The sequence below is a fragment of the Arabidopsis lyrata genome, assembly GCF_000004255.2.
Source record: "Arabidopsis lyrata subsp. lyrata unplaced genomic scaffold ARALYscaffold_1, whole genome shotgun sequence".
In the NCBI taxonomy this organism is placed as follows: Eukaryota; Viridiplantae; Streptophyta; class Magnoliopsida; order Brassicales; family Brassicaceae; genus Arabidopsis; species Arabidopsis lyrata.
The window spans coordinates 23,081,496-23,107,666 of NW_003302555.1; the positions used below are offsets into that span (position 1 = coordinate 23,081,496).

Below are 26,171 nucleotides of genomic sequence, written 5' to 3' on the forward strand. Positions count from 1 at the left end.
ACAATTGGCTATGTGGGCTTCTAACTCAAAACCAATTGGCTATGAGTGGAGAGACTCATATCTTATATATACCACTTAAGATCCTATTCAACTTCCAGTGTGGGATAGGATGAGTGCCTAATACGTCCGCTAGAGATGATGGCTCTTTTAGCCATTGTTCTCGATATGTTCGGGCATTGATCGGCGGACCAATTATTTGGTTGGGCCGATGTAGATTGGGTTGAGCATGTGCGGATCGGGCTCTGATACCATATTAGACTTTGGGCTTCGAACTCAAAACCAATTGGCTATGAGTGGAGAGGTCCATAACTTATATATACTACTTAAAATTCTACTCAACTTCCAGTGTGGGCTATTGTTATCCCTAATAAAGAGTAGTAAGCAACCCTAGCTGTTACCGACGATTCAAAATATACAATTTAAAAATTATGATAGAATAGGATGCCTTCGGTTATTATTTATAATGAAAAGATCTAGGGTTAATCGAATATAGTTTTTGTTAATACTCTTTTTTTTTTTGTTGGAAAATAAGAAACTTAGTAAAATAAGAATATAAGTTTAATGTATTCCACATATTGTTTTTCAAAAATTTACATTTATTTTTTCTATATATTGCTCTTATTTACTTCCATATGTTTTTTTTTAAACATTTACATTTCTATTATTTTCATATATATTTATATATATATATATATATATATATTTATTTCTTTTTCATAAATATTTTACTGTATAAAATATTATAATTTAATAATGTTAATTAACGATGAGTAATTGCGATTGGTCGTTTAGAAAATATGAAAATATAATCAAATTTGTGAGACTAATATAAATTATTTTATGTATTAAAATTACAAAATTTATATACATCTTGCTTCAATATATTGTCATATTTCTTCCTATCTATAAATACATTTAAAATAAAAATCATAAATTTTTAAAATATCATTCAATGAGATAGCTATTGTGATTAAATGGCTATTGTTATTGAAAATGAAGTTACTAATAAATGTAGTGAGCCTAAAAATAAATTCTGTATTTTCGTTTAAAATTGTATAAACTTAAAAAATATATAATATATATTTTGATAATTTTTATATTATGTATTTTGTCATGACAAAATATTTAGAAAATTTTCCATATTTTTGAATATTTCTTTTATTTCCATATGTTGCTTTTTCCATTTTACAAAAATCTAAAAAAAATAGAAAATAATAGTAATTTCAAAAACGTTAACTAATGATATGTCAAACAGCGATTGGTGGTTTAAAATTCCACGTGGACTGCCTCAGAAGCTTATAGCCTCGACTTTTAGATATTACAATAACAAAATTTATATGTCTTTTTTTTTTTGACATCAACAAAATTTATATGTCTTTTGTGTGAATATATATATATATATATATATATATATATATATATATATATATATATATATTCTTCTTTCTACCAAGATATTGTTTATAAATTCATAAATTTAAATTCGTTAGTGAAGATATTTATTGCATATTTTAATAATTAAATTTTACATTTTTTTTTCCATATGTTATATTTTCAAAAGTTTACATATCTCTTCTTTCCATATATATATATATTATTTTCCATATAATAAATATCTTAATATAGAAAATTTGTAAAATTTAGAAAAGTTAATTAATGAGATGGTAAAAAATGTTAATTAGCAAGATGGCCAACCGCGATTGGTCGTTTAAAATCCTAGGTGGACGGTCTCAGAGGCTTATAGCCTCAACTTTTATATAGTATAGATATATATTCTCCTTTCTACCAAGATATTGTTTATAAATTCATAAATTTAAATTCGTTAATAAAGATATTTTTTTGCATATTTTAAGAATTAAATTTTACATTTTTTATTTCCGTATGTTATATTTTCAAAAGTTTACATATCTCTTCTTTCCATATATATATTATTTTCCATATAATAAATATCTTAATATAGAAAATTTGTAAAACTTAGAAAAGTTAATTAATGAGATGGTAAAAATGTTAATTAGCAAGATGGCCAACCGCGATTGGTCGTTTAAAATCCTAGGTGGACGATCTCAGAGGCTTATAGCCTCGACTTTTATATAGTATAGATATATATTCTCCTTTCTACCAAGATATTGTTTATAAATTCATAAATTTAAATTCGTTAATAAAGATATTTTTTGCATATTTTAATAATTAAATTTTACATTTTTTATTTCCGTATGTTATATTTTCAAAAGTTTACATATCTCTTCTTTCCATATATATATTATTTTCCATATAATAAATATCTTAATATAGAAAATTTGTAAAACTTAGAAAAGTTAATTAATGAGATGGTAAAAAATGTTAATTAGCAAGATGACCAACCGCGATTGGTCGTTTAAAATCCTAGGTGGACGGTCTCAGAGGCTTATAGCCTCGACTTTTATATAGTATAGATATAGATATATATTTTCCTTTCTACCAAGATATTGTTTATAAATTCATAAATTTAAATTCGTTAATAAAGATATTTTTTACATATTTTAATAATTAAATTTTACATTTTTTATTTCCATATGTTATATTTTCAAAAGTTTACATATCCCTTCTTTCCATATATATATTATTTTCCATATAATAAATATCTTAATATAGAAAATTTGTAAAACATAGAAAAGTTAATTAATGAGATGGTAAAAAATGTTAATTAGCAAGATGGCCAACCGCAATTGGTCGTTTAAAATCCTAGGTGGACGGTCTCAGAGGCTTATAGCCTCGACTTTTATATAGTATAGACTAGGTCATTAACCCCTGCTACGCAAGGGTTTGTTTGTATCGATTGTTTTAATATAATTTCAGGTTTAGTAAATATTTTAGTAGCTATATATTGACATATAGTAATACAAAAGTACTATAATCATTTATTTTTTATTCTTTTTAACATAATTATTTTTTCTTTATATTCTTAGAATCATTTATGTTGTTTACAAATTTGTTTTAATAAGAAAAGAAATTCTTTAGGACAAAGTTGGTATAATATTAGAAATCTGATGTATTATAGTGTTTCCATCACTAAATATTTTTCAATTACTTTTGAGCAAAATTTATATTACAAATACACCATTAAGAAAACTATAATGTAAATCTAAAATATATGATTAACAATTATCATTAATTTTTTATATTATAAATTATTATTTTTTCTACTTATTTTAGTTAATTACCTTCTATTGATACTAATATAGTCTTTGAAGGCACATCATATAAAACACATAATTTCTTCGAACAATTTTATATTGTTTTTATACTGTTTATTAATATCTTTTAATATGTGTTTCTTACTTATTTTATAAAAACAGTATAAAATATGTAAGATCTTTAAGTTGTTCGAACAACTTAAAATTTTAAAAAAATTTATAAAATAATTTCTTCGAACAACTTTTAACTGTTTTATTCTGTTTATTAGTATCTTTTTAATTTCTTCGAGAACCTCCTCCACACATATTAGTTAAAGTCTTACATATTTTATACTTTTTTGTTTTTCTTAGCCTACTACCTCTTGATTGATTAATACATTATTTTGACAAAATATTTGAAATTAAACAACCAAAATATGTACACATTAGGGCATACTTGTGTTCGCTCTTATCTATTAGTATTTTTTTGTTATTAATCAAACAGATTTAGAGTCATATATTTTAACATTTTTGCATTTATTTTAAATATTTTGAGAAAATCATATACTACTAATGATAGTTTCTAAAATATTATCTTTCATTTATTTTGTTATTGCAAAAGAAATCTTTGTTTAATTTATTTTTATTACTCTATCTTAAAAAATAATTCAATATATTATGTTTTCTAACAAAAATCTTTTGTTTAGGTGGCACACAGTGATAAAATGTTGTATATTTTTGTTCGAAAAACTTTAAGAAAACTTTAAGAACTTAGCTTTCCCTAGCTCTACCAACTTAGAAAACAAATTTGTAAGAATTTATAATACATCATCAACGTTCTTTTCACATCTTTTTATTTTATTTCTTATTACATTATCTTACACAATTAAAATATTTTCAATATTTTTTCTAACATTTAGTTGGCACAAATTGATAAGTTGTTCATTCTTTTGTTTGAACAGCTTTAAGAACTTAGCTTTCCAGACCTCCTCCAACCTCTCCCAACTTGGAAATCAAATTTATAATCGACATGCTTTTTCACATCTTTTTTCTTTTATTTTTATTACATTATCTTACATAAAAAAAAATCAGATATGTTTTCTAACAAAAATATTTTGTTTGTGTAAAACAAAGTGATAAGATGTTCTTTCTTTTGTTCGAACAACTTTAAGAAATTAGATTTCCCCAGCTCTCCTAACTTGAAAAACAAATATGTAAGATCTTTAACTACAACCATTGACATGCTTATTTCACATCATAAAAAAATCGTTGTTATATATAGTTGTAACATGTTAGTTAAAAATCAACAGATTTTATCACTGTTAAGATAAGAAATATTATTTTTTTGTTTGTTTCAATAAAGTATTATTATCATAAACCTAGACATTGCAAATACAGTAATTTAATATACAATTTTACCATGAACATAGTTCGGCGCAGAAGCAAAGCACCATAATAGCCGAGATGGAGTTCAGAAGAACAATCACGAAGGTTAAAGGGTAACTATACTAACTAATATGCATGTTGCTCTTTGACTTTACCACACCAATATTTCTTCTTTTTTAACTTTGTTTTGTGTCTTTTTCTTATTCTTCTCCGGTAGAGATTATGCTTATATACACGTATTCTCATCACAAAATTAACATTTTTGGAAAATAAATCGGGAAGATGTGTATATTTTACATTTTTCACTAAGGAACATTGAAAGTTTTACATTTTACGCTACTTTCTTGATCCTCATGCCATCAAATATATACACATACATTAAGTGATTTAAATCTATAATCTATTTTAACATTTTATGCGTTTTTTTCTTTTTACAAATATTTATTGTAACAAAAACTTCTCTTATATTTAAGATTCCTATATTATCGATTTCCTTTTCACAAGTATGTCAATATAGAAAATATGAGAATTTGAAAATGTCAATTGAGGTGATGGCTAAAAATGTTAATTAGCGATTAAAAATGTTATAGAAAATATTTATAATTGTAAATGTTATTTAATCTGAATTAAAAATATTAATTATTCCATATGTTGCTTTTTTCCTTTTTAACAAAACTTTTAATATAGAAAATTGTCATCATTTTTGAAAAAGTTAAAATTCTTTTTTAACCACATCATTGGTTTTTATTTTCCTTTTTAGTTAAATTTTAATATAGACAATTTCAAAAATCTAAATATGCTAAATAATGACATGTCTAATTAAGATTGGTCGTTTAAAATCTTAGGTGGACAGCCTGAGAAGCTTATGACTTCGACTTTTATATAGTATAGATCGGAGTTTTTGGTTCTTTGGACTTAAGTAAGTGGCTAAAATTTTAACAAAACGAGCCATGTCAAAGGAAATATCGTAGGCCCAATAAGAGGTAGCACGAATCGAGAAGTGTTTTTTTATAGAGATGATAAATTTTGTCAGTAGATTTCGTCTCGATGATCCCGATAATGTCGTCCAAGAGGAAGAGTAAGACGATCACGACGACGAAGAAACCACCGCTTAAGAAAAAGAAACTGTCACCGGAATCGACCCCAAATCCTTCACTTCCAGATGATGTGTTAATTACTTGCTTAGCACGCGTCTCGAAATTGTACTATCCAACTCTCTCCTTAGTCTCAAAGAGCTTTCGATCTCTCCTTGCTTCACCGGAGCTTTACAAGGCCCGATCTCTCTTACGCCGCACCGAGAGTTGTCTCTATGTATGTTTACACTTCCCAACTGAAGCTAACGCTCGCTGGTTCACTCTCTGCCGGAAACCTGACCGAACCCTAGTTAATCACAAGAAGTCATCAAGTGGCAATATTTTGGTCCCAATCCCATCTTCACAATCTACTAGTACTCCCCACTGGTCGGGTCACGCGGCTGTTGGTTCCAATATCTACCACATTGGCGGCGGATTCATGCGTTCATCTAACGTATCAGTCCTAGATTGTCGGTCTCACATGTGGCGTGAGGCTCCAAGCTTAAAGGTGAAGAGGATGTTGTACCCTTCAGCTAGTGTCATTGATGGAAAGATTTATGTAGCAGGAGGTTTAGTACAAAAAAAATCAGAATCCTCGGAATCGATGGAGGTTTTCGACACAAAGACCCAAATTTGGAATTATGTCCTCATCCCTTACTTGGAGGAATTACGGGGTTTGCTAACCAAAAGTATATGTATTGAAGGAAAATTGTATCTGAGGATTGGGACTAAGGTTTTAGCTTACGATCCCGAGGAAGGTAGATGGGAACAAGAGGTGGGTAAGACTTGCAAGTGGTTTTCTAATTGCGTGATTGAGAATGTTTTGTACTGTTATATTCAGGGAGTATTAAAATGGTATGACATTAAGGTGAGATTGTGGAAACAAGTTCATGGTTTGAGAGGACTGCCTCATGAGTTTTCTACTTCCCTTATTGTTAAATTGGCGGATTATAGTGGAAAGATGGCGGTTTTTTGGGACAAGTCTGAGCCTCTCAGTGGAGAGAAGATGGTTTGGTGTGCAGTGGTTGCGCTTGAAAGACACAACAATGGAGATATTTGGGGGATGGTCGAGTGGTGTGACGCGGTCCTTATTGTCCCCAAGTTAACACATTTTGAGAATGCTCTTGCTGTTACTGTTTGATGAAATGACATAAACGAGACAATCTTGAATGTGGTGAATCTTCTTTAGTCATTGTGGAGGTATTATATCATTTTGCGTAAGTTATTTCCCAACAAAGACAATCTATCTATTTTATTGTTTTCATACTAATTAACCTTTTTCACATCAGATAATCCGTACTGATAAAGCAAAACGACAATCTAGACGTTGTTAGAGTTTTCTGCTTATGTTCTTTTATTGTTAAATTAGGGCTAACTTAGAGTGTGTATAGGTAGATACAAAACGATCTGGTTACTCAAGATGGTCTACATGTGTTGTACACTTCTCCTCGCAATACATCGATTGGTCTATGTTCCAAAGTGTATCGCTCCGGCCCCGTGTACACCCCTGTCTTCTCCAATAGCCCCATTGCTTCTGCTCTTCCGTATTTTGACTCATACAGCTTTAAGTACTCATAATCCTGATTCATTACATAAATATCCCCAAATAAGCCAATCGAAACAGTTCCTCATTGTTATATGATTGATCACTATAAATCAGCTATACCTGTAAGCCACTAAGAAGGCGCTCTAGCCTAAGTGAAGCAACGGGCTCTGAGGAAGATGAGAAAACTTCACCGGGGTAGTAAAGAACTCCATCACCAGGAGGAAGACCGCGCCTGAACTTTACCTATTCATTTGGTTATATAATATCATGAAGCAACCAATCAAGAAACATTAACAAACAAACCAAGGATAATAAAAATAACCTCGGCGCTTGGAACCGTTGCCTTCTCATAGCAATTTGCACCCCAGTACAAGAACCCGGTTCCACCTTCTTTCCACACACGCCACATCACTGCCCGTTGCTGTGTTCCACGCATCCCCAGGTGCCAATTTGGGTGAGGATCTGAAGGTCCAAGGCATATGTACGTCCACCATTCCTGCACCAGTAAGAGAAGTCCTCTCTATGATTCTTGTTGCTAACGCATACATAGCCACTAAAGAGCATATCATTAAGATGACCTTGAATCAAATTTAGCCATTCCATTACTCATCAATCATAACGTAGGTGTGAACAGTGGTTAATGAACTTCAGACTCAGTTGATGGACATATGATGATTCCATTACTACCAATGCAGTAATGCTAAATGTATTCATGTACATGTGCGAGCTTTTTCATAGCTCATGATAACTAATTAACTATATTGACCAATTTCTATTCTTAATTTCTGTCCAGTTAAGTATTCTTCAGGTTTATGGACCGGACGTTTCAAACTTCATTGAGAATAACATAGACTTGGGTCATTGGATAATATTCTCTGAAGAATAAATTAAAGGGTTGATGGAGACCCTACCTCACCATTCTCTGTCTGCAATTCCTCAACAATATCCTTCACCAAATCCTCCCGGTTTCCAAGCACCCACTCACTGAATATTAAACCATGATTTAACACTGAGTTATGAGATTCAAGTAACGAGAACCTAGTTGAAAACAGATTTCTCTATAGGTTCCCCAAATTCATCTGACAATCCTAACTCATAGATTTATATACTTTACTTACTTCCCTGCATGATAAGGGGCGGAAAAAAATGGGAATTTAAGACCGAAAAAGTATTTGCTCAAAATATATTGACAAAGGAAGTGATTTTTTGATTAATTGACAGATGATATACCATTTATTCTGAATCAATTAGGTGTTTTTTGATAGGTATAAACACCACAAACATACAACACATACCCAACATGAAAATTAAAGATCGGTAAGGTTAAGATCTTGTCATCCAATTAGTCACAAAACCCAAGTAAGCGGCAATTTATTTGAATGATTAAATCAGTGCCACATAAGAGAAATTGAATGATCAAGTACCTTGTGCAGTATATCTGAGTATGAGGTCGAAGTAGATTTGGAACTTTGACAAAAGATTCGAAAGGTGTCGGAGCAAGAGGTGCATCACCGGGTCCTACAACAAGAGTAAGACTATTTGACTAAAACTTCTCAAGTAGCTAAAGAATTGTTCAATTATGAACTAAAATTCATTGCCACAATTTAACCTAGCAGATTTTTTTGGTTCCTTTTTCATCAACATACAGAAATAAATATCCATAAGCTCTGTAATGAAGCATATCAAACAACTACCGGACCATTGTGACAACTGCTTAAAAATTAACGTTACACAATAAACGAACATTATGGGCTGCATAATAACATAGTGTGGGATACTGATCAACCTACTGATACAAACTACATTTATGGTTCACCATTAACCAATTTTGGAGCTCATATCAACATGAAGACAAAGCCATGAGAACCAATAAAACAGAACCCCAACGGAAAATAGGAAGTAAAATCAAGGAACAGAGAATTATTAAAATATGTGAATTTCACACAAAAAAAATCATACCACAGTAGTATGTAGTCAAAACACGAGCATCCGGGGCATAGGCGTAAATTTCACTGGCCATCTTGCGAACGCTGTCAAAGTGCTCCATATTCAGTGGCTGCCAAAAAAAATCGAATGGTAATATGAAAGCTGTCAATAAGAAATTTCAAGTAAAAAACAACACATCAACTACGCCAAGGATGGATCATGAGATATAGAAATGACATAGAATGTTCCTATTACTAAAACCATCCATAATCAGTGGGAAAAATGATTGAAGCATACCTCATCCCACAAGTAAAAGTAAGCTTTTTTCCAATGGGGTTTACTCCTCAGTATCTCAACTTCTTTTCGCAGATAACTTTCCCGTATATCATCCCTGCTTGCACATCAACAGGCAGATGAAATTTAGTTTGGGTACCTACAACACTGAATAAAATATTGAGTGGGATAACACATGCATACCCTGCTATAACTTGTCTATACGGTACTGCATAAGCGGCAAGCCTTGGATCAGAGAGATATTCATCAGATTTTGGATGATCGGCTGTGAAACCAAAAAGTGGAATGCAAATGGAGAAGTCAGTGTGTGAAGGAAAACGATTAGCTTGCACAATGCAAACATATACAGATGGTGCATAAAATTAAGAAGATTTGCAGTACCAGGCCATGGTGAGGTGTATGTCAAGACACGCATGCCTTCACCCCATTTGCAAAAGTATGGACTGATCCGATACTGAAGTAGCCACTTAAAATGGAGATCCAATTTCTCGTACCACTCTTCACTTCCACGTTCAACACCAAAACGATCCTCAATAACAGTGTCAGAGACGCCAATAACAGAAGGGAGTGATGGAGTCACTGGAATAATAAATTCCCAAACTGTCAATCTTAGCTTGATACGCAGCGAAAGGTTTGAAACAACATCTTCTTCCATCATATCGGTTGATCCATTCGTAGAAATGAACTCCGAAAATGATGGAGAGAAGAGAATTCTTCTTAATGACGAACTTGCACATTTTATTCTTTCTACCTAAAAGATAAGCTGCAGATCATTGACACCTAAAATATCAATTAAGGGTGACGTAATGAAGTACAAGGAAAGTGAATATTACCACTTCATCCATGGGTTTTCCCTCTATTGGTTCCATAATATCAAGACAGTTATTAAGTTCCACACATAGCTGATCTTTCTCATGCTTTCCCAAGTGAGCAGAACCGCTGTAACCAAACGCATAATTGGTCATCAGCATGTCAAATCCATGATGAACAAAATTATCATTTACACACAACACATTGACATTAAGAGGAAATGTAAAAATCCTAAAGTAGATCAAAGAAATATTTAACAGAGAGAGACTCACCCTCCATCCGTTTTCATTGCAGAAACAATGATCTCTCCCTCATATTGACCAGGAGGCTGCCGATTAGGAACGTCTATTGAGACCCAAATCACACTTGTTTCTCTACAACATGAAGCAATCCAGGCTACCTCAGTCTCACGAAATAAGACAGCAATGTCTCCGCATACCAGATTAAGAAATTGAATTAGTGAGTGGTCGTACCCTGGAAACAAGCTAAGTTGAGAAACGGGTAAATCAAGGGGCACCAAAGCATCAGGAACACCTAAGACAGGCACCACTCGCCGCAAGTTTAGCGACTGGCCAACAACCAATCTGCCATGATACAGGAACCATCTCAAATAATGAAATATTACATTTTTGAACTGTCAGATACCCTTTACATTTTCGCCTTATTAAGTCTCATCAGTTTCCCTGGTCTCCAAAGAAAAGAATGAAAAGAAGCAAGGTTTAACAGCTCACCTATCTCCAGCAGAGGAGCATAAGTCACTGCACTGAACCTGAACACTCCCGGAAGGGCTGGAAGCAGCCCAAGAAACTTTAGGACGCATGGCGATCTGGAAACTTTCTCTCTCATTTCTAGCCGCCAAAAGATTTATCTGTAGAACACAATATGAAAACCATATGTAACACATGCATCAACGCATAGGAAAAAGAACGATAAATCATCATTGGCATTAATCAATTAGTGATTAAGCCCTCTGAAAGAGATCTTCTGTATCATCCCCACCCTTCAAACTATTTCATCGAATAGGACCAGGGTATCATTCCACTGAAATATTTACAGCTTACGACCAACTCCTTTTCAGACAAAATGTTGGTCATCGATAACTTTTACATATTTCTCAGTTTCTTAACTATTTTCTAAGATCTTAAGAAGAGCTTTCAACTATTCAGAGTCAATATATTATTAAATCAAAAAATGTACAAGGAAACACCTAACACACCAGTTATTACTACCATATAATCGAAATGAAGCACAAATAAAACACTTACAGGCTCTAGAGGACGAGGTGTTTCTTGTGAACCAACATTAACAGTATTAGGCATACACCAAACATTCACCAAATCAGCAGTTGGAACCTCTGATGGATCCGTAGATTGTTTAAGTGGCTCTGCATCATTAAACCCATAAGCTGTTCCTCCACCAGCCACTCCTTCTACTGGTACAGTCATCTCTTGCAATCCTACAAAATTCTTAAAAAAGATTAAGATTCCTCCAACAATCCATCTATAAGCTAATTTCTACAATCACTTTCCAATACCTAAAAACAACTACTTCAACAAACTAACACAGTTAAATTAGCACAAACTTGTGTGGAATCAAAGGATCATTTCCGAAATCGAAGCTATCTTATGAAATCTTCAAGCGTTTCGCTCTCAACAAAGCACATCGAGTGATAATTTTTCCGGTACTTTCAACAATTGTTTTCTCAACTCTTAGATAGATTATCACGAGCAAACGACGGAGAATTGCGATAGTAAAGACGAATTGAAAATTGAGTATGTGATTGTACGGAAGCGAAATGAGTCTTACCATTGTTGTCCATTTTTTTTGTTTCCCGAGAAAGTCGCAGGAAAGGGAGAAGAAAATCCTTGTGAGGGATTGAAGAAGAAGAAGAAGAAGAAGAGACGATCGCGTTTTGCGAGAAACTTTGTGAAAGGAAGCAAAACAACAACACGTAAGGAAGAAATAACTCCTAGCTTTAGTCGTGGCTAAACGGAAAAAAGTAGCTTTCAGGCATTTTTGCTGCAATATTATTCTTTTGGGAATTTGCAAATCCACCTATTAATTTTATTTTGGAAAAACCACTTTAAATTTGTTTACCATTTAAACATTTTACATATTCTGAGATGATTTATTGTTTAGTTGATATTACAAAACCAAAATCATATGTTATTTGATTATTGATTTTAAAAAATATTAAAAAATTGTCATGGAATTCATTTATGAAATTTGAGGGAAAACGGTCTATTTCCCCACGAAAACTATCACATCATAATAGATAGAGCCCAAACTATAACCTCGTGCTAGATATCCATGAAAAAATACTTCACATCCTAAATCTCTCCGAATTCAAAGTTCGAAACTTATATCTCCCCGAAATCATAGTTCGAAATCTCATCACCCACTAATTTCGGTTTATTGTTTACCAAACAATTATTAACCACCTAAATACTATAGTAAACCGGATGTAAACCAATTACAACAACAAAATCTCTTAACCAAACCAATTTCTTTTTGGTTCACCATATTTTCTTCGGAGCTTGGCCGGAGCGACAACGCCTCCTTTTACCGTGGGATTTTGGCCGGCCACTCTCATTTGATTTCCTCCTCTGATTCTGATTCACTTTTTGATTGTTGAGATTTTGGTGACTATGAGATTCATATCTCGATGGAATTTTTACCATTTGATTCAACTCAATTCAAAGATTAGATTTCTCAATATTACAATTGCAAAATCTAATGTTTAAATTTGGTTAAACTGTAGTGCTATTCTCAAACAGCGATTCATGAAAGCTTTACAAATTATGGTGTGAATGTTTTATCTAACAAAATCTAATCTTTGAATTGAGTTTTTATAAAAGCTTTGCACTCTGCAATTTGTGTCAACTTGCACTTCTCTGCAATTGTGCTTTCAAGAGCAAAATCTAATCTTTGGATTAGACATATTTAGAATCAAGCAATTTTTTAATTCTTTTTTCTTTTGGATTCGCACTTCTTCTACAATCTGTGACATCACCCAAAACAAAATCAATTCACTTTACATGAGAGCTTGATACTCAAAATCAAGAACAATTAACGACAATAATGAGAAACCCATCTACAATTTGGCCTTCACGATGGATACTCAAACTCTGATTTGGCCATTGCGGTTGATGTTTGCTTGGACTTGAAGACGGCGGTAGCTTGGCTCCGGTGACGAAGGCGACCATGAGCAAATCATCTCTCCTTAACAGAGAGAGAGAATTCATATTCATTTAAGAAGTCGTCGGCTGTTATTTGAACCTGTTGAGATGGAGATTTAGGGATCCGGTTTTTAGGATTAGGGATGATGCGAGGACGATCTTGATGGCGTGACAGTGGTTTCTCTTCGTCTTCTCCGGTCACAATTCCGATGTTGGTGACGTAACAAGGTTACAATTTCGGGTTTGCTTGGTTTGAGGTGGGTTTGATATCGGTTTAAGTCATAAACCAGTCAAACCAATATATATGGGTTTTGCGATTTCGAACTTTGAAGTCGGAGAGATTTAGGATGCGAAGTATTTTTTCATGGATATCTAGCACGAGATTATAGTTTGGGCTCTATCTATTATGATGTGATAGTTTTTGTGGGGAAATAGACCGTTTTCCCAAAATTTGATATTATTTGTTCACTATTTCTATTTTCTATTTTAACGACGACTAAAGGGACAATCGACAAATTGGTTTAAAATGCGGTTAAAAACTTTTTAAATACAAAAATCTTTATAGCCATATTTTATCAAACTAAAAAATTTAATGATTTTAAAGTATATTTATTTTTTGTTCTTGATCGACACCTTTTTTAAAAAGCTAATAAAATATGGTTTAAATTTTATTTTGTTAACACTCATTATTTACAGTCAAAGTTTTTAAAGTTAAAACCTGAAATAAAAACACACAAAAACAGCTCTAACTAACTAATCACCCCATAATCTAGTAGGGAGAGTTTTTCATATTCCGATTTAAAGAATGCGGAAAGTGTGTATGTTGCATCATCATAAGCTGTTATTTGCCTAAAATGTGTTAGTTTCTTAAGTGCTTGGTAGAATTTGGACTGATTTGGAAGATGAGTGTGTGATCTCTTACCAATATGAAATCCACGAGGCTCACTATGGTTGGTGAATGCGAATGTTTTGCCTTCTATTCCTATGTTGTGCTTGTCGGGACCAAGTAGTGAAGACTACTATCAAAATGTATTTGTAAATATGCTAAAATCTCAAAAATACGATATGATTGAATGCAGCTCCCGCTTGAGGAATTTGAAAACTCTCTTCTTCTTGTTCGAGTGATAGACGACGGCAAGATGCGCTGTTGGGTCAAAGGAAACAACAGATGACCGCTGTAGTACCCCCGGTGCCGCTAGGGTCTTGCAAGTGGTGGTTGACAAAAGAGAGATCATGTTTGATGAGTATACAAAGATCTAACTAACATTCCTAAAACAACCTCTACTCTAATGCTGCCCCGAACATGTTTTCCTAAAAACTTTCTCATATCTAATTTGATAATCAGAAACCGGTGTTTATGTCATTGACAGTGTCCTTGGAGGGATTGAGGCAAGCTTTGGTATTGTCTTCTGATAGAGTAATGAAGACTTCTTTCGAGAATAAGAGTTACGGAAGCGGGATGCTCATAATTCAGTAACCAAAGCTCTTTCTTATTACCATCAGCCTCAATACACACAAGCTTTATACACAGGTATATGTGTGTTGTTGCCACGCAATAAATATTTGGATTTGCATTTGAAATGGTTCCAAATGAATTTATGACAAAACTGAAAAACTTACCCAAAAACTTAAGGTAACAATTTCAGCATAGTAGCAGCAGCAGCTACAACGGTCAAAGCAGGCGCAAACCAGACCAAACAGCGGACTAAGACCACCTTTGACGGTTGTAGCAGAGCTCTACGTTCCATGGCTTTTAAAGGGTGAGTCTCCTCCTCCTCCTTTAGCTGGATCCTTTTGCAATAGCACATCATGATTGATTGAAGCCAATTGTGACAAATTCTGCATCATAACATTCTGTTTTTATTAACAATAGCTTATACTTTGATGGTAATTTTCGCAAGGCAGAACTACCCAACAACTTCAATCAACTAAACTGGGATTCATATTCTGAAAAATAAAAGGTCGATGCTGCGATTTTTACCTTGAAAGAAAAGTTAATGAGCGAGAGATAATAAGGTGGAGAATCAAACTTCTCCAGGTTGGTGCATTCATCCAACTAAAAAAATACAAAACCAGGACAAACAGTTTGCAATAGATCCGATGATTGGAAGTACATGGAGAGAAAAGGATGTGAATTTCTAAATGCCTACCTCGTCTCCTGAATCTGGAAATGACCCGCTGTTGTTGTCAGTTTCACTATCGCTGGCACTGTTTTCACAGAATCGTGATACGAAATAGCTTGTGTCAGCTATACTCTCAGGCTGCGGTACAAAAGCAGCCTGCCAAAGAAACGAAAAGGAAAGGCAGCTTAGATTTACAGCACATTTCGCCCTTCGTTCATAAGGTGCATTGATGAAATCTTAATAGCGCAAAGCCTGCAAAGCTTTTTTCTCTGTTCTTTCTTCATCCAGCAACTAACATTTCTTTAATAGCATAATTTGTTTATCAAATATTTCTTAATGCAAAAAAGAGATGCAGAGTCGAGGTCATACCTTTTGCAAAGCAAGATTGTCCCAGTCAACTCCTTGAAAGAAGGGATGTGACTTTACCTGAAAATGAGACCAGAGCTGTTACTGAGAATTTTAGTTAAGACAACAACATCAGCATCCTTCTGTTGTAGCATGTATCTAGAAGGTATTTGTGTCTCAATTCTGCGGCATTAATAAATAGTAAAGGGAAAAGTGATGGAACCTCTGCAGCCCCATTTGCCCCCAGTCGCTTTTCCGGCTCATGGACAAGAAGCCTATTACGGAAAGAAAGGGAATCTATATGAGTATGGAAGAAACTAGTAAAACGTCAAACCTATACCGTCATTATATACTTATGTCGAACTAAGTTATGTAACATGAACCAGCTTATATAAAGCCTTCAAATCAGCTGATGTTGTGGGTGACCAATATGAAGAAACTAGGATTGATGTTAATTTATCGGCTGGAAGTATACTGATTAAGTGATTTTGCTTAGAGACACGAATGAATAGGACTGGGAAAGACCAATTATAGGAAAACGAGAGCAGGATTGAGGATCCTCAAAACATACCTGTTAATCAAATCCTGAGCTTCATATGACATTTCACCAGGCACATCTGGCCAGGGCATTTTTCCATTGAGGATGTTGTCAAATATTATCTGTACAGCACAATTAAAAAGTGAGTCTGTGTAAATTGCACACCCATTGAAAACTAGATTGCGTGTAGAACTCATCTCAATATAACTAATCATAAATGAATAATTCAGAGAATCCTTTGCTAAGAAGACATAGCTGCTATGGTTTAATCAGATATATACATATAAAATCCTCAGTGTTATTGTGAAAGGGAAATGAAGCAATCAAGTCCCAAAAATGACAAACCCACAATCACATATATATACCAAAATACCAACTGAATTTCTGTGATTCCATTGTTTAAGATGCCTAAGGAACATTGGACTACAATTATGAAAACATATGATTATGATACCACTAAGCCTATATGGCTTTAAAACTTTCTGACAGCTCCAGACCTAGATTCTATTCTAGTCAGGAAAAAACCATGCTTAGTCCAGCAGTAAATTAAAATATGTAGACACCTCTGGGCGGGCTGCTGTAAAAGGTGGAATTCCAGTTATCAATTCGAACAAGACGATTCCAACAGACCACCAATCCGAAGCATAACCTGCAAGCCCAAGAAGTTGAATATAATTTCCTATTGCTTCAGAAAAGCCTAAATATAAGGTTGTATCCAAACCGTGTTCAGTTCCAAGAAGAATCTCTGGCGCCAAGTAGTCAGGCGTCCCAACAGCTGAATGCCGAATTCTTTCTTCTTCTTGGTTCTTCTGAAAATGATGAGAACCTGTTCTTGGGGATACATCTGACTCATGGCCAGATAAATCAATTGTGTTGTTTATAAGACCAATCTTTGAAAGCCCAAAGTCTGTTAGCTGGTAACAAAAAATAATAACAAGTTAGGTGGTAAAACAAAAGGGAAAACAATATTAGCATATGGTTATTTTTAATATTTTTGTACAAGCGTGAGAAAGCAATCTGTGTTTGCACATTTGCTGCGTATAACTCTCCTTTTTATCAAGTAAAGAAGGACATTTTTCACTTTTTTTGTATGCATTGAGGAAAAAACATTTAACCACCTAACTGCAAGAAAATATTAGGTACGTGGGAGTTAAAATAACAGACCTTGATGTGCCCATTATAGGCGATTAACAGGTTATCAGGCTTTAGATCACGGTGCACAATTTTCAGAGAATGGAGGTACTCCAATGCAAGAACCTGAAATAAATGAGAACTCTTTCTGAAGGAATCCAAACAAACTTTGGTATTCCATGCATACAAAGCCTTCAACTTACCAGTTCCGCGATGTATATACGAGCAATTTCCTCGTCAAGACAGCCAACTTTCTGGAGCAGAGAGTATAGATCACCACCATTAAGATATTCCATTACCAAGTAGAGATTATCTCTGCAGGTGAATGAATAAAAAAATCGAACCTGCATTAATAAGATCAGGTGTTCAGCCTTTGAAAGAATATTATAGTTGGACAGTAGCAAAGAAGTAAAGCATTTACCAAAAAGGGGTATCTGACAGTTATTAGTATATTTCGCTCTTGCAGTATCCGCTCGATATCGTTTTTCCTTATCATATCCAACTTTTTGAGTACCTGCATATGAGCTAACTAGGATTAGCACATGGACAAGCTGACTCCGAATAGTACAACGTATAACAATGCAGCAATTAATACAACATAGGGAGCCAGGATACTAGCCTGATTCACTTATATGAGCTTTTCAAGTAGAATTTTCATAACTAAGGATTCAATCTTTTAAAAGTATTGTCATTATGAGAGGTTTGAACAATATGGCAACAACGACTAGGCTGTCTAAAATTGGACAAGAAGCAACTATTTAACTATATTTACATTTTATTCTTGTCACTAAAATATATGGTTCAAAGCGCTGCGCATATATCTGCAACAAAGCAAAATAAACACCAATTTATGTGCATCAAAGCAAAAACAAAATGCATCTACCTTTATTGCAAAAAAGTCCCCTGTTGTTCTTTTGCGTGCAAGAAAGACTTTACCAAAGGCACCTCTACTTATTGGTTTGATGATCTCAAAGTCATCGATGCTTATCCTATCTTTCAGCAGTAACTGTGGAGTAGCCGATGCATGCTCCAAGACATCTTCACTCTCTTTAACGTTACCCACTGAACTTTTATCGGCAGTCAATTCACGAGCATATAAATATTTCTCGCTGCACGTAATATCAGAGTTAGTTAAACTTATAGGACGAGTGCAGTAGTTAGTATTCTATTGCACAGTGAATTTACCAGAGAAGTTTCTCGATCCGCCCCCCAAAAGTATCAATTACAAGTGCTTTGAGCTTGCCCTGCTTCAAGACAGCTTGTATGTCTTGCATGCAGGCCATTATATAGTCACAGGACCCCTCTTTCGATAAATCTGTGCTTGCTCCACAGCGGGCAATATCAGAAAGGTCCATCATCTGCAAGATGAAGAAAACAAAGAAAAAAAACTTAATATATTATGCTTCTAAATGTTTATTTATACAAAGATCAGTGAAACAGGTAAGAAAAATGATAAATATATGATCTGGAGAATAGAGACCCGCCATTGACAAGTAACAAAATAATGAATTAGAAGGAATTGAAGCTAGGGACTCGCTAAAACCTAGAGGGGTTATAACAAGAGACGAGAAATTCTCAACCCAATAATGGCATCAGTAATACTCGCAAAATTTTGAGCGTCTAAAGTTTTATTGATTAAGACATTAAGGATTCTAAGATCCTGGCAACACCACATAATTGATTTAAACCAATTTATATTTCCAAAACTCAGCAGGATGACCCAATTCAACATATAAGAATTGATACTGCAAGGCACAGTAGTAAACTAGTACAGCAACATATAATCTGCCTAAAAGAGAATATAAGGGAAACAGACAACTAACCAGTTGAAGATCCTCTTGCTCTGGACAATGCCGTTCTAGCCAATAGGAGTCAAAGTGACTTGTTCTGGGGGTATTTGTTGAAGATACTGACGTGATGCTACCTGTTGATGATGAAGTGGCATGATGGCATATTTTGGCCCCTACATGGCTCTTAAGGTTAATAGGATATGTGTAAGACTCGTCTATGAAGGCAGTGTCCATCTCATGCAGATCCTCAAACATCCCCTCTAAACCTTTATTCCGCCATTCGTTTATCTTGGGAGAACAACCTTCAGATGCAACTCCAGATTTCCGCAGAACAGAGTTTTCCAAGCCACCAGCTTGAGTGAAGGAATTTAAACTTCTTGAATCAATTATCTGTTCCAGTATCTCCTCAAGTTTCAAAAGGCGCTCATCAACATCCAAACAATTTATTTCACATTTATCTGCGTATGCACATATGTAAGAGTGAGGTTCCAGATGGGAGAGAGGAACTTCCTCTTCACATATCCTGCAGATTACATAATCAGATCTGCCTAACTCTTTTACAGGCTCATTTAGCATCTTATGTTCATACTCATCGCTCAAATAAAATCTTTGTTGTACCACTTTACTATCAAATTGAGGTTCCTGCGATGGAAATTCCTGTTTAGCAACCGCATAACCTTCCGTAGCAGCATTATTGCTATGATCATTTGGAATCACATAATCAAAAGTTGTCTCTGACTCCAATGATTCTGTCTCTCGTCTTTTGAACTTTTGCCCAGCTTCATCCCTTTGGTATTTAGGATAACCAGAACCAGAATCATCAACTCTAGGAGTAGAACCCCAATCTGTTTCCAAAGCAGGGATGCGTTCTAAACATTCCTTGAATTTGCGAAAGGAGCTCTCATCAATTGGCTCAGTCTCCTTCTGAAACATCACAACTCTTGTACAATGAGTCAATATAAAAAGCAACTGAGAGAACAACCACTTCACAAGTCCTGCTTGGCACTGTTTCCTTTTCCTAGTTAAGTCGTGGACAATCGATTCACAAGTAGCACGAAGTTGAGCAGATGTCATCTCCATACAGGCTCGAGCCACATCAAGTAACTCCTCTGCCATTTCTCGATCTTCAGGACATGGTGGATCCATTTTCTCCATAGCCTCTTTCACATCTATGACAAAGACATCCAACTTTTTATCCACGGTCTCTTTAGCAACATCAAATCTTGAGTGAAGTGAGCCCAGAAGTTCCTGAATATCATTGCAATTGAAAAATAAGAACCAATTAACATAGTTAGACCCCAACCAAATGAGTCATTGGACTAGCTATATCATATATGGCACACAGATTTTACTTGAATTCCTTAATTTTTTCGAAAACAGAACTCAACCCTGAGAAGTTTCATCAATTTGTAAAACAATATCTTGCGACAATTTTCAAACTCAATTAAAGAAAAATTTAAAGGTTAAGACCGTAGTAGTACCTTCAGATCGTTATAGCTGTGCGGACGAGGGTAGGGAGTTTGAACACCACCCCTTGGCCCTAATTCATGGGAAAAGCTCTTTATACCCATTGACTTGGAACAGGGAAGGTTAGTTTCAGATACCTTGATGATCATCTCTTCGTCTTTACCACAGTTCTTGCCTCTTAACTTAATGTCCTGTCACCAAAACAAAGCGGTTAATTCAAAGCCAATGCCGCCCTTTCATGGAAAAACCGAAGCAAAACCACACATTACCTCACTACTCGTTGTACTCGAGCAAGCATATTTTGGAGGATGACAAGAATACTTGGGTTTATAGGAAGCAAGCCACCTCGACAACTTTGTTCCTTTACGCTCTAGTAGATATACGAAACAGAGAATTAACATCACTCACCAGCAACAAAAAATTTCAACTACAATATATGAATCTACAGAGCATTTTTGGGGGTTCCCATGGATTTTCTAAAATCCAAGCTCATAACAATTTTTTTTTTTTTTTACTATGATCATGTGAAAATTTTGATTTCTTAATTGATCATACAAAACCAATAGCTAACACAATGATTCTATAACTTAGTACTGAAAAAAGGCCATAAATCAGTGCTTGTTCCAGGGAAATTAAACGAACAAAGGGAAAAAAAAAAAGTTCATAATCTTCAAATCAAAACCTTGTTTGGAAGAGCCAGTGGTTCTACCATATCCACGAGGAACAATAATCTTCTGATTCCGATTAAACGGAGGTTTTACAACGGTATCGGAGGAATCTTCAGGTCTAAGACCTGACGAAGCTAACCGAGTTTTGATCCGGTTCAAACCAGAAGGAATCGCAACTGTAGAAGAAACACCTCGATCCTTACGATTCTCTTCCGCCATAGCAAAATCAAGGAGAAATTCCGAAAAGAAAACCCTAATACCTCCAAGCTCTGGCGTCTCCGGTATGAAGAGCCGCTTTCATCGCCGGAAGAAGCGACGAGGAAGGTGAAACTAGGGACGGAGATAAGAGAATCGGAATCCAGAGTGAGGTCGGCGATGAGGAAGAGGACGACGATGATGATGATGAGAAGAAGAAGAAGGATTCATGGTTTTGGTAAGAGCTTAAGTGCTCAATGGGGTTGGTTGGTTTTTAGGCTTCAACGACTCGCGGCCGTGACATCTTTCAATTTTTATTTAATTTTTTATTTGTCATCTGTTACCGTTTCAAACTCAAAACATTTATTTTTTTAATCAGCAAACAACACATGGAAAAGATACACTGATTCGATGTTAATTAAAAAAAAAACAAAAAATACTGATTCATGAATAATAATAAATTGAAAAAAAATCTTTTATAAAGTATAAAGAAAATCAACTTACATTGAAAACGAAGAGAATCAAGAAAAATAACAGATTTGCTAGTCTGTTAATTGCATAAGAAAATAATATCTAATTTACTTTTCCGATTATTTTTTGTATATATATATGTTTATTGATAACTATATAATTTCTGATTCAAGTTAATAAATAAGATGTTATAAATAAAATTATTTTTACCAATTTAATTTTTATGACCAAACAGAAGATTATACCGATTTTGTTTGTACATCTATGTCAAATATTTATGAATAATAAAAAAAAATTTGAAAAAAAATGATAATAAAACCATCTATATTAAATGCTCCTTAATAAAACACCGAAAATAAACAAAATGGTCCTCAATAAAATGGATGGACAAAATATCTAACTTTTAATTTCTTTACTTATGGGAAATTTACAAGAATAATTTGTGTTGTTTTCAGAATTAGGTCCAATTATATTTATAGCATAAGTAAATCTATTATCAATAAAAAAAAATGACAATTGGTTTTTCCTTTTGGCTAAGAATAGTAATCAATTATTTGAAACAAAGCATATATTTATGTGAAAATAGTTCACTACATTAAAATATAAATCTTCACAGCATGACTAACCTTGTTTTTTTCTTTAATTTCTCAAACTTACAAACATTGTATTACAAAAGTAGACGAATATCTAGATTCTTAATATTATATATATAACTATACATTATTTATAAATGATATTTGTTGTTTATAACTTATAAGTTTAAAGTTAGAAACTTAGAATGATTAATTTATTAGACAGTTATATTAATGTAACAAGCTTGAGAGAGTCTGTCCCAAAATGGTTTTGTGACTCGCACTCATCACCAACAAGGCAACAACATCCAAAGTTCTTTGAATTTTGCGGTTCTTTGTAACTCTGTTTTAGATTCTTTAAAATTCAAAGAATTTTTCCGTGAATATTTTTATTTTGTAAATAATATTTTTTTTATAAATTTTATTTTATATCAAAAGTCAATGATATGAAAAATTTATCGTAGTAAATAATTTTCATTATGAATATATAATTTAGATTAAACAAAATACATTAAAATATAATCAACTGTAAAAGTCTTAGTAACATTCACTGTTGTTTTACGTAGTAACATGAAGTTTCACTAGAGTTTTCACATAATATAATATATATATATATATATATATATATATATATATATATATATTTCACATAATATAATATAAGTGTACCATAGTCTAGTGAGAAGAAAATTAATATCATAGTCTTGACAATTTAACAAGGGAAAAAAAAACCCGAAAAAATCGCCATTTAATTTTTTTTTGGACGTTTAATACGTGTAGTATTAAATTTGGAATAAAAATACCTCCATTAATTTCAGTTGCCTTTTAAAACCTTCATTTTTAAAAAATTGGTAAAATCGTACCTCCGAGTTAACGACCGTTAACTTTGCTAACGGAAGTACTAACTGCGGTTAAAACTTAACCCATGGTGTTTTACAGAATATATATACAATCTTGTTTAATAACTTTACGTATCGATTAACTTGGTCAGATGGTTAAGTGCGGGTAAAGTGACCAACTATACCTGGGTTCGAGTCTCCCTTACTTCCTAGACGATTTTTTTTTTTTTTTTTAATTTTTTTTTTTCTCCTTCTTCGAGTCTTCATCTTCTCCTACTATTATACAATGCCTTCAACCCAGAAACTCAGAGATCATCTTCAACCCAGTAATCATCTTCTCCTATTATTAAATTAGTTTCACTAATCCAACTTAAGAACACTACAAGAAAACATAGCAATTTCCGACGAACATTTCCGACGAAATTTTTAGTCGGAATTATTCCGACGGATTTCCGGGGAATTTCCGACAAACTTCCAAGAAAATAATATTTCGTCGGAAATTCGTCGGAAACATAAAAACTTTTCCGACGATTAAAAATTCGTCGGAATTTCGTCGGAAATATTTGTCGGAAACCATGGAAAATTCCGACAATCCAATGTCATCGGAAACTGCTCGGAAACTTGTCGGAAAATTTGTCGGAAATTCGTCGGAAATCTTAAAGGTAACCACTTTAGATTTTCCGACGAATTTCCGACAAACTTTCCGACGACATTTTGTCGGAAATTCGTCGGAAATATTAAAGGTAACCACTTTAGAATTTCCGACGAATTTCCGACAAAATGTTAGTCGGAAAAGTTTTATATATATACTAGACAACGAAAGAATCATAGACACAAGAAAAAAGTTGAAAAAAAAAAAACAGAAACACAAAAATATCTTCGAAAAAAAAATGTCTTCTCATAATATTTATAAAATTAGAGAGTGGATGTATAATCGATTAGATGATGAGACCGGAGCTATGAGGCAGGAGTACAAGGAAGGTTTAATGGAATTCATGCAGTTTGCATCTAATCAAGAAATGACGCGTATCGAAGGTATTATGGCATGTCCTTGTGTCAAATGTTGTAATGATCATTTTCTTGCAAAAGACATTGTTTGGAATCATTTATATTGGGGAGGTTTTACACCGGGATATTATATATGGTTTTCTCACGGGGAGGATTTTAGATCGGGTCCTAGTAGTAGTCGTGAAAGAAGAGATGAAAACGTTATAATTAGCGATGAGCATATTCACCAGGAAGAAGATAATGTAATTGGAAGTGGTAGTGGTGAATTTCATGATAACGTAGAAAATACTAATGTTGCGGAGGAACCCAACTTAGAAACACAGGGATTTTTCGATATGTTAGATGCTGCAAATCATCCGATATATGCAGGATGCAGAGAGGGTCATTCTCCTTTATCCGCCGCAACACGTATGATGAACATCAAAACAGACTACAATTTAAGTGAAGATTGTGTTGATGCGTGGGCTGATTTTATCCACGATTATCTACCGGAAGATAATTTATCGCCAGTTTCATACAACGCAATCCAAAAATTGGTATCTGGGCTAGGTTTACCATTCCAAATGATTGACGTGTGTAGAGAAAATTGTATGATTTTTTGGGGAGATAATGTAAATATGTCTCAATGTCGTTTCTGTGGTGCTGAAAGGTTTCAGGTTACTGGTGGGCGAAACAAAATACCATATAAGCGTATGTGGTATTTGCCCTTGGCTGATAGGTTGAAGAGGTTGTATCAGTCAGATCGGACAGCGGAGGGTATGCGATGGCACGCTGAACATGAGTTCACCGGGGAGATTTCACATCCATCGGATGCATCGGCCTGGAAACATTTTTGTTCTACATATCCAGTCTTTGCTAATGAACCAAGGAATGTCTATCTTGGTTTATGCACGGATGGATTCAATCCATTTGGAAAGTCAGGTAGAAAATATTCTTTGTGGCCAGTAATAGTCACCCCTTACAATCTCCCACCTTCCCTTTGCATGAAAAGAGAATTTCTTTTCTTAACCATTTTGATTCCTGGTCCAAACCACCCTCGTCGTTCACTTGATGTGTTCCTACAGCCGCTTATAGAAGAGTTAAAAATGTTATGGTACCAAGGGGTTTGGGTATATGATGTCTCCACAAAGACAAATTTTAACATGCGTGCTGTATTGATGTGGACTATTAGTGACTTTCCCGCATATGGCATGTTATCGGGTTGGACAACTCATGGAAGACTGTCGTGTCCATATTGTCAAGATAATACAGATGCCTTCCAACTAAGACATGGCCGGAAATCAAGTTGGTTTGATTGTCATCGTCGTTTTCTAAGACGAAATCATCCATATCGTCGTAGTAAGACGTTGTTCCGCAAGAACAAGAGTATCCGTGATCCACCGCCACCTGAGTATGATGGTGATTATATATTGAATCAATTTCGTGATTTTGATGTTGACTGTACATCATCGGTAGGCGGTAATGGCCATGTCCGAATTGATGGATATGGAGAACATCATAATTGGCATAAAAAAAGTATCTTCTGGGAGTTGCCGTACTGGACAAATCATCTACTCCGCCACTGTCTTGACGTTATGCATATTGAGAAGAATTTCTTTGACAATATAATTAACACCATTTTAAATGTCCCGGGTAAGACTAAAGATAATGTCAAATCC

At 34.1% G+C, this 26,171-nt stretch overlaps 3 protein-coding genes and 1 pseudogene across 4 annotated transcripts; 2 read left to right on the plus strand and 2 right to left on the minus strand.

Annotated features, from left to right (window-relative positions):
• Positions 1 to 138: 138 nt before the first annotated feature.
• Positions 139 to 439, plus strand: LOC110224682 (annotated as a pseudogene).
• A 5,064-nt stretch (positions 440 to 5,503) lies between these two features.
• On the plus strand, positions 5,504 to 6,881 carry LOC9327378 (F-box/kelch-repeat protein At4g39570). The gene has a single exon (XM_002891270.2). The coding sequence runs from the start codon at positions 5,586 to 5,588 to the stop codon at positions 6,750 to 6,752; it is 1,167 nt and encodes a 388-aa protein (XP_002891316.2). The 5' UTR covers positions 5,504 to 5,585; the 3' UTR covers positions 6,753 to 6,881.
• LOC9327379 lies at positions 6,844 to 12,154 on the minus strand. The gene is made up of 15 exons (XM_021014501.1): positions 11,994 to 12,154; positions 11,453 to 11,643; positions 10,919 to 11,055; positions 10,661 to 10,771; positions 10,460 to 10,561; positions 10,211 to 10,316; positions 9,759 to 10,128; positions 9,561 to 9,642; positions 9,381 to 9,474; positions 9,117 to 9,213; positions 8,582 to 8,675; positions 8,069 to 8,141; positions 7,480 to 7,653; positions 7,278 to 7,400; positions 6,844 to 7,191 (listed from the first exon to the last, which is right to left on the minus strand). Exons 1-15 carry the CDS (start codon positions 12,004 to 12,006, stop codon positions 7,027 to 7,029), a joined length of 1,932 nt encoding a protein of 643 aa, XP_020870160.1. The 5' UTR covers positions 12,007 to 12,154; the 3' UTR covers positions 6,844 to 7,026.
• Positions 12,155 to 14,832: 2,678 nt separating this feature from the next.
• On the minus strand, positions 14,833 to 21,926 carry LOC9330071 (probable serine/threonine protein kinase IRE4). 2 transcript variants are annotated; one of them, XM_021012269.1, is made up of 17 exons: positions 21,470 to 21,926; positions 21,030 to 21,130; positions 20,775 to 20,951; positions 19,327 to 20,541; positions 18,689 to 18,861; positions 18,387 to 18,612; positions 17,925 to 18,017; positions 17,707 to 17,847; positions 17,537 to 17,629; positions 17,094 to 17,286; positions 16,936 to 17,021; positions 16,406 to 16,494; positions 16,058 to 16,109; positions 15,859 to 15,915; positions 15,517 to 15,645; positions 15,348 to 15,422; positions 14,833 to 15,205 (listed from the first exon to the last, which is right to left on the minus strand). In XM_021012269.1, exons 1-17 carry the CDS (start codon positions 21,645 to 21,647, stop codon positions 15,104 to 15,106), a joined length of 3,180 nt encoding a protein of 1,059 aa, XP_020867928.1. In that variant the 5' UTR covers positions 21,648 to 21,926; the 3' UTR covers positions 14,833 to 15,103. The 2 variants fall into 2 exon arrangements, with proteins under 2 accessions (XP_020867928.1, XP_020867927.1); XM_021012268.1 differs by having other exon boundaries at positions 21,443 to 21,925.
• Between the last annotated feature and the right edge of the window lie 4,245 nt (positions 21,927 to 26,171).

Excerpts from the sequence above, each read along its gene's own strand:
- LOC9330071 (XM_021012268.1), bottom strand. The coding sequence starts at position 21,647 with ATGGCGGAAGAGAATCGTAAGGATCGAGGTGTTTCTTCTACAGTTGCG. Across the intron at positions 18,862-19,326 it reads AGCAAGAGGATCTTCAACTG|ATGATGGACCTTTCTGATAT; the intron begins GTTAGTTGTCTG and ends TTCATCTTGCAG. Across the intron at positions 17,287-17,536 it reads CCTATAATGGGCACATCAAG|CTAACAGACTTTGGGCTTTC; the intron begins GTCTGTTATTTT and ends TTTTGTTACCAG.
- LOC9327378 (XM_002891270.2), top strand. The coding sequence starts at position 5,586 with ATGATCCCGATAATGTCGTCCAAGAGGAAGAGTAAGACGATCACGACG.
- LOC9327379 (XM_021014501.1), bottom strand. Across the intron at positions 9,214-9,380 it reads ACTTTTACTTGTGGGATGAG|CCACTGAATATGGAGCACTT; the intron begins GTATGCTTCAAT and ends TTTTTTTGGCAG. Across the intron at positions 8,676-9,116 it reads TTTGACTACATACTACTGTG|GACCCGGTGATGCACCTCTT; the intron begins GTATGATTTTTT and ends CTCTTGTTGTAG.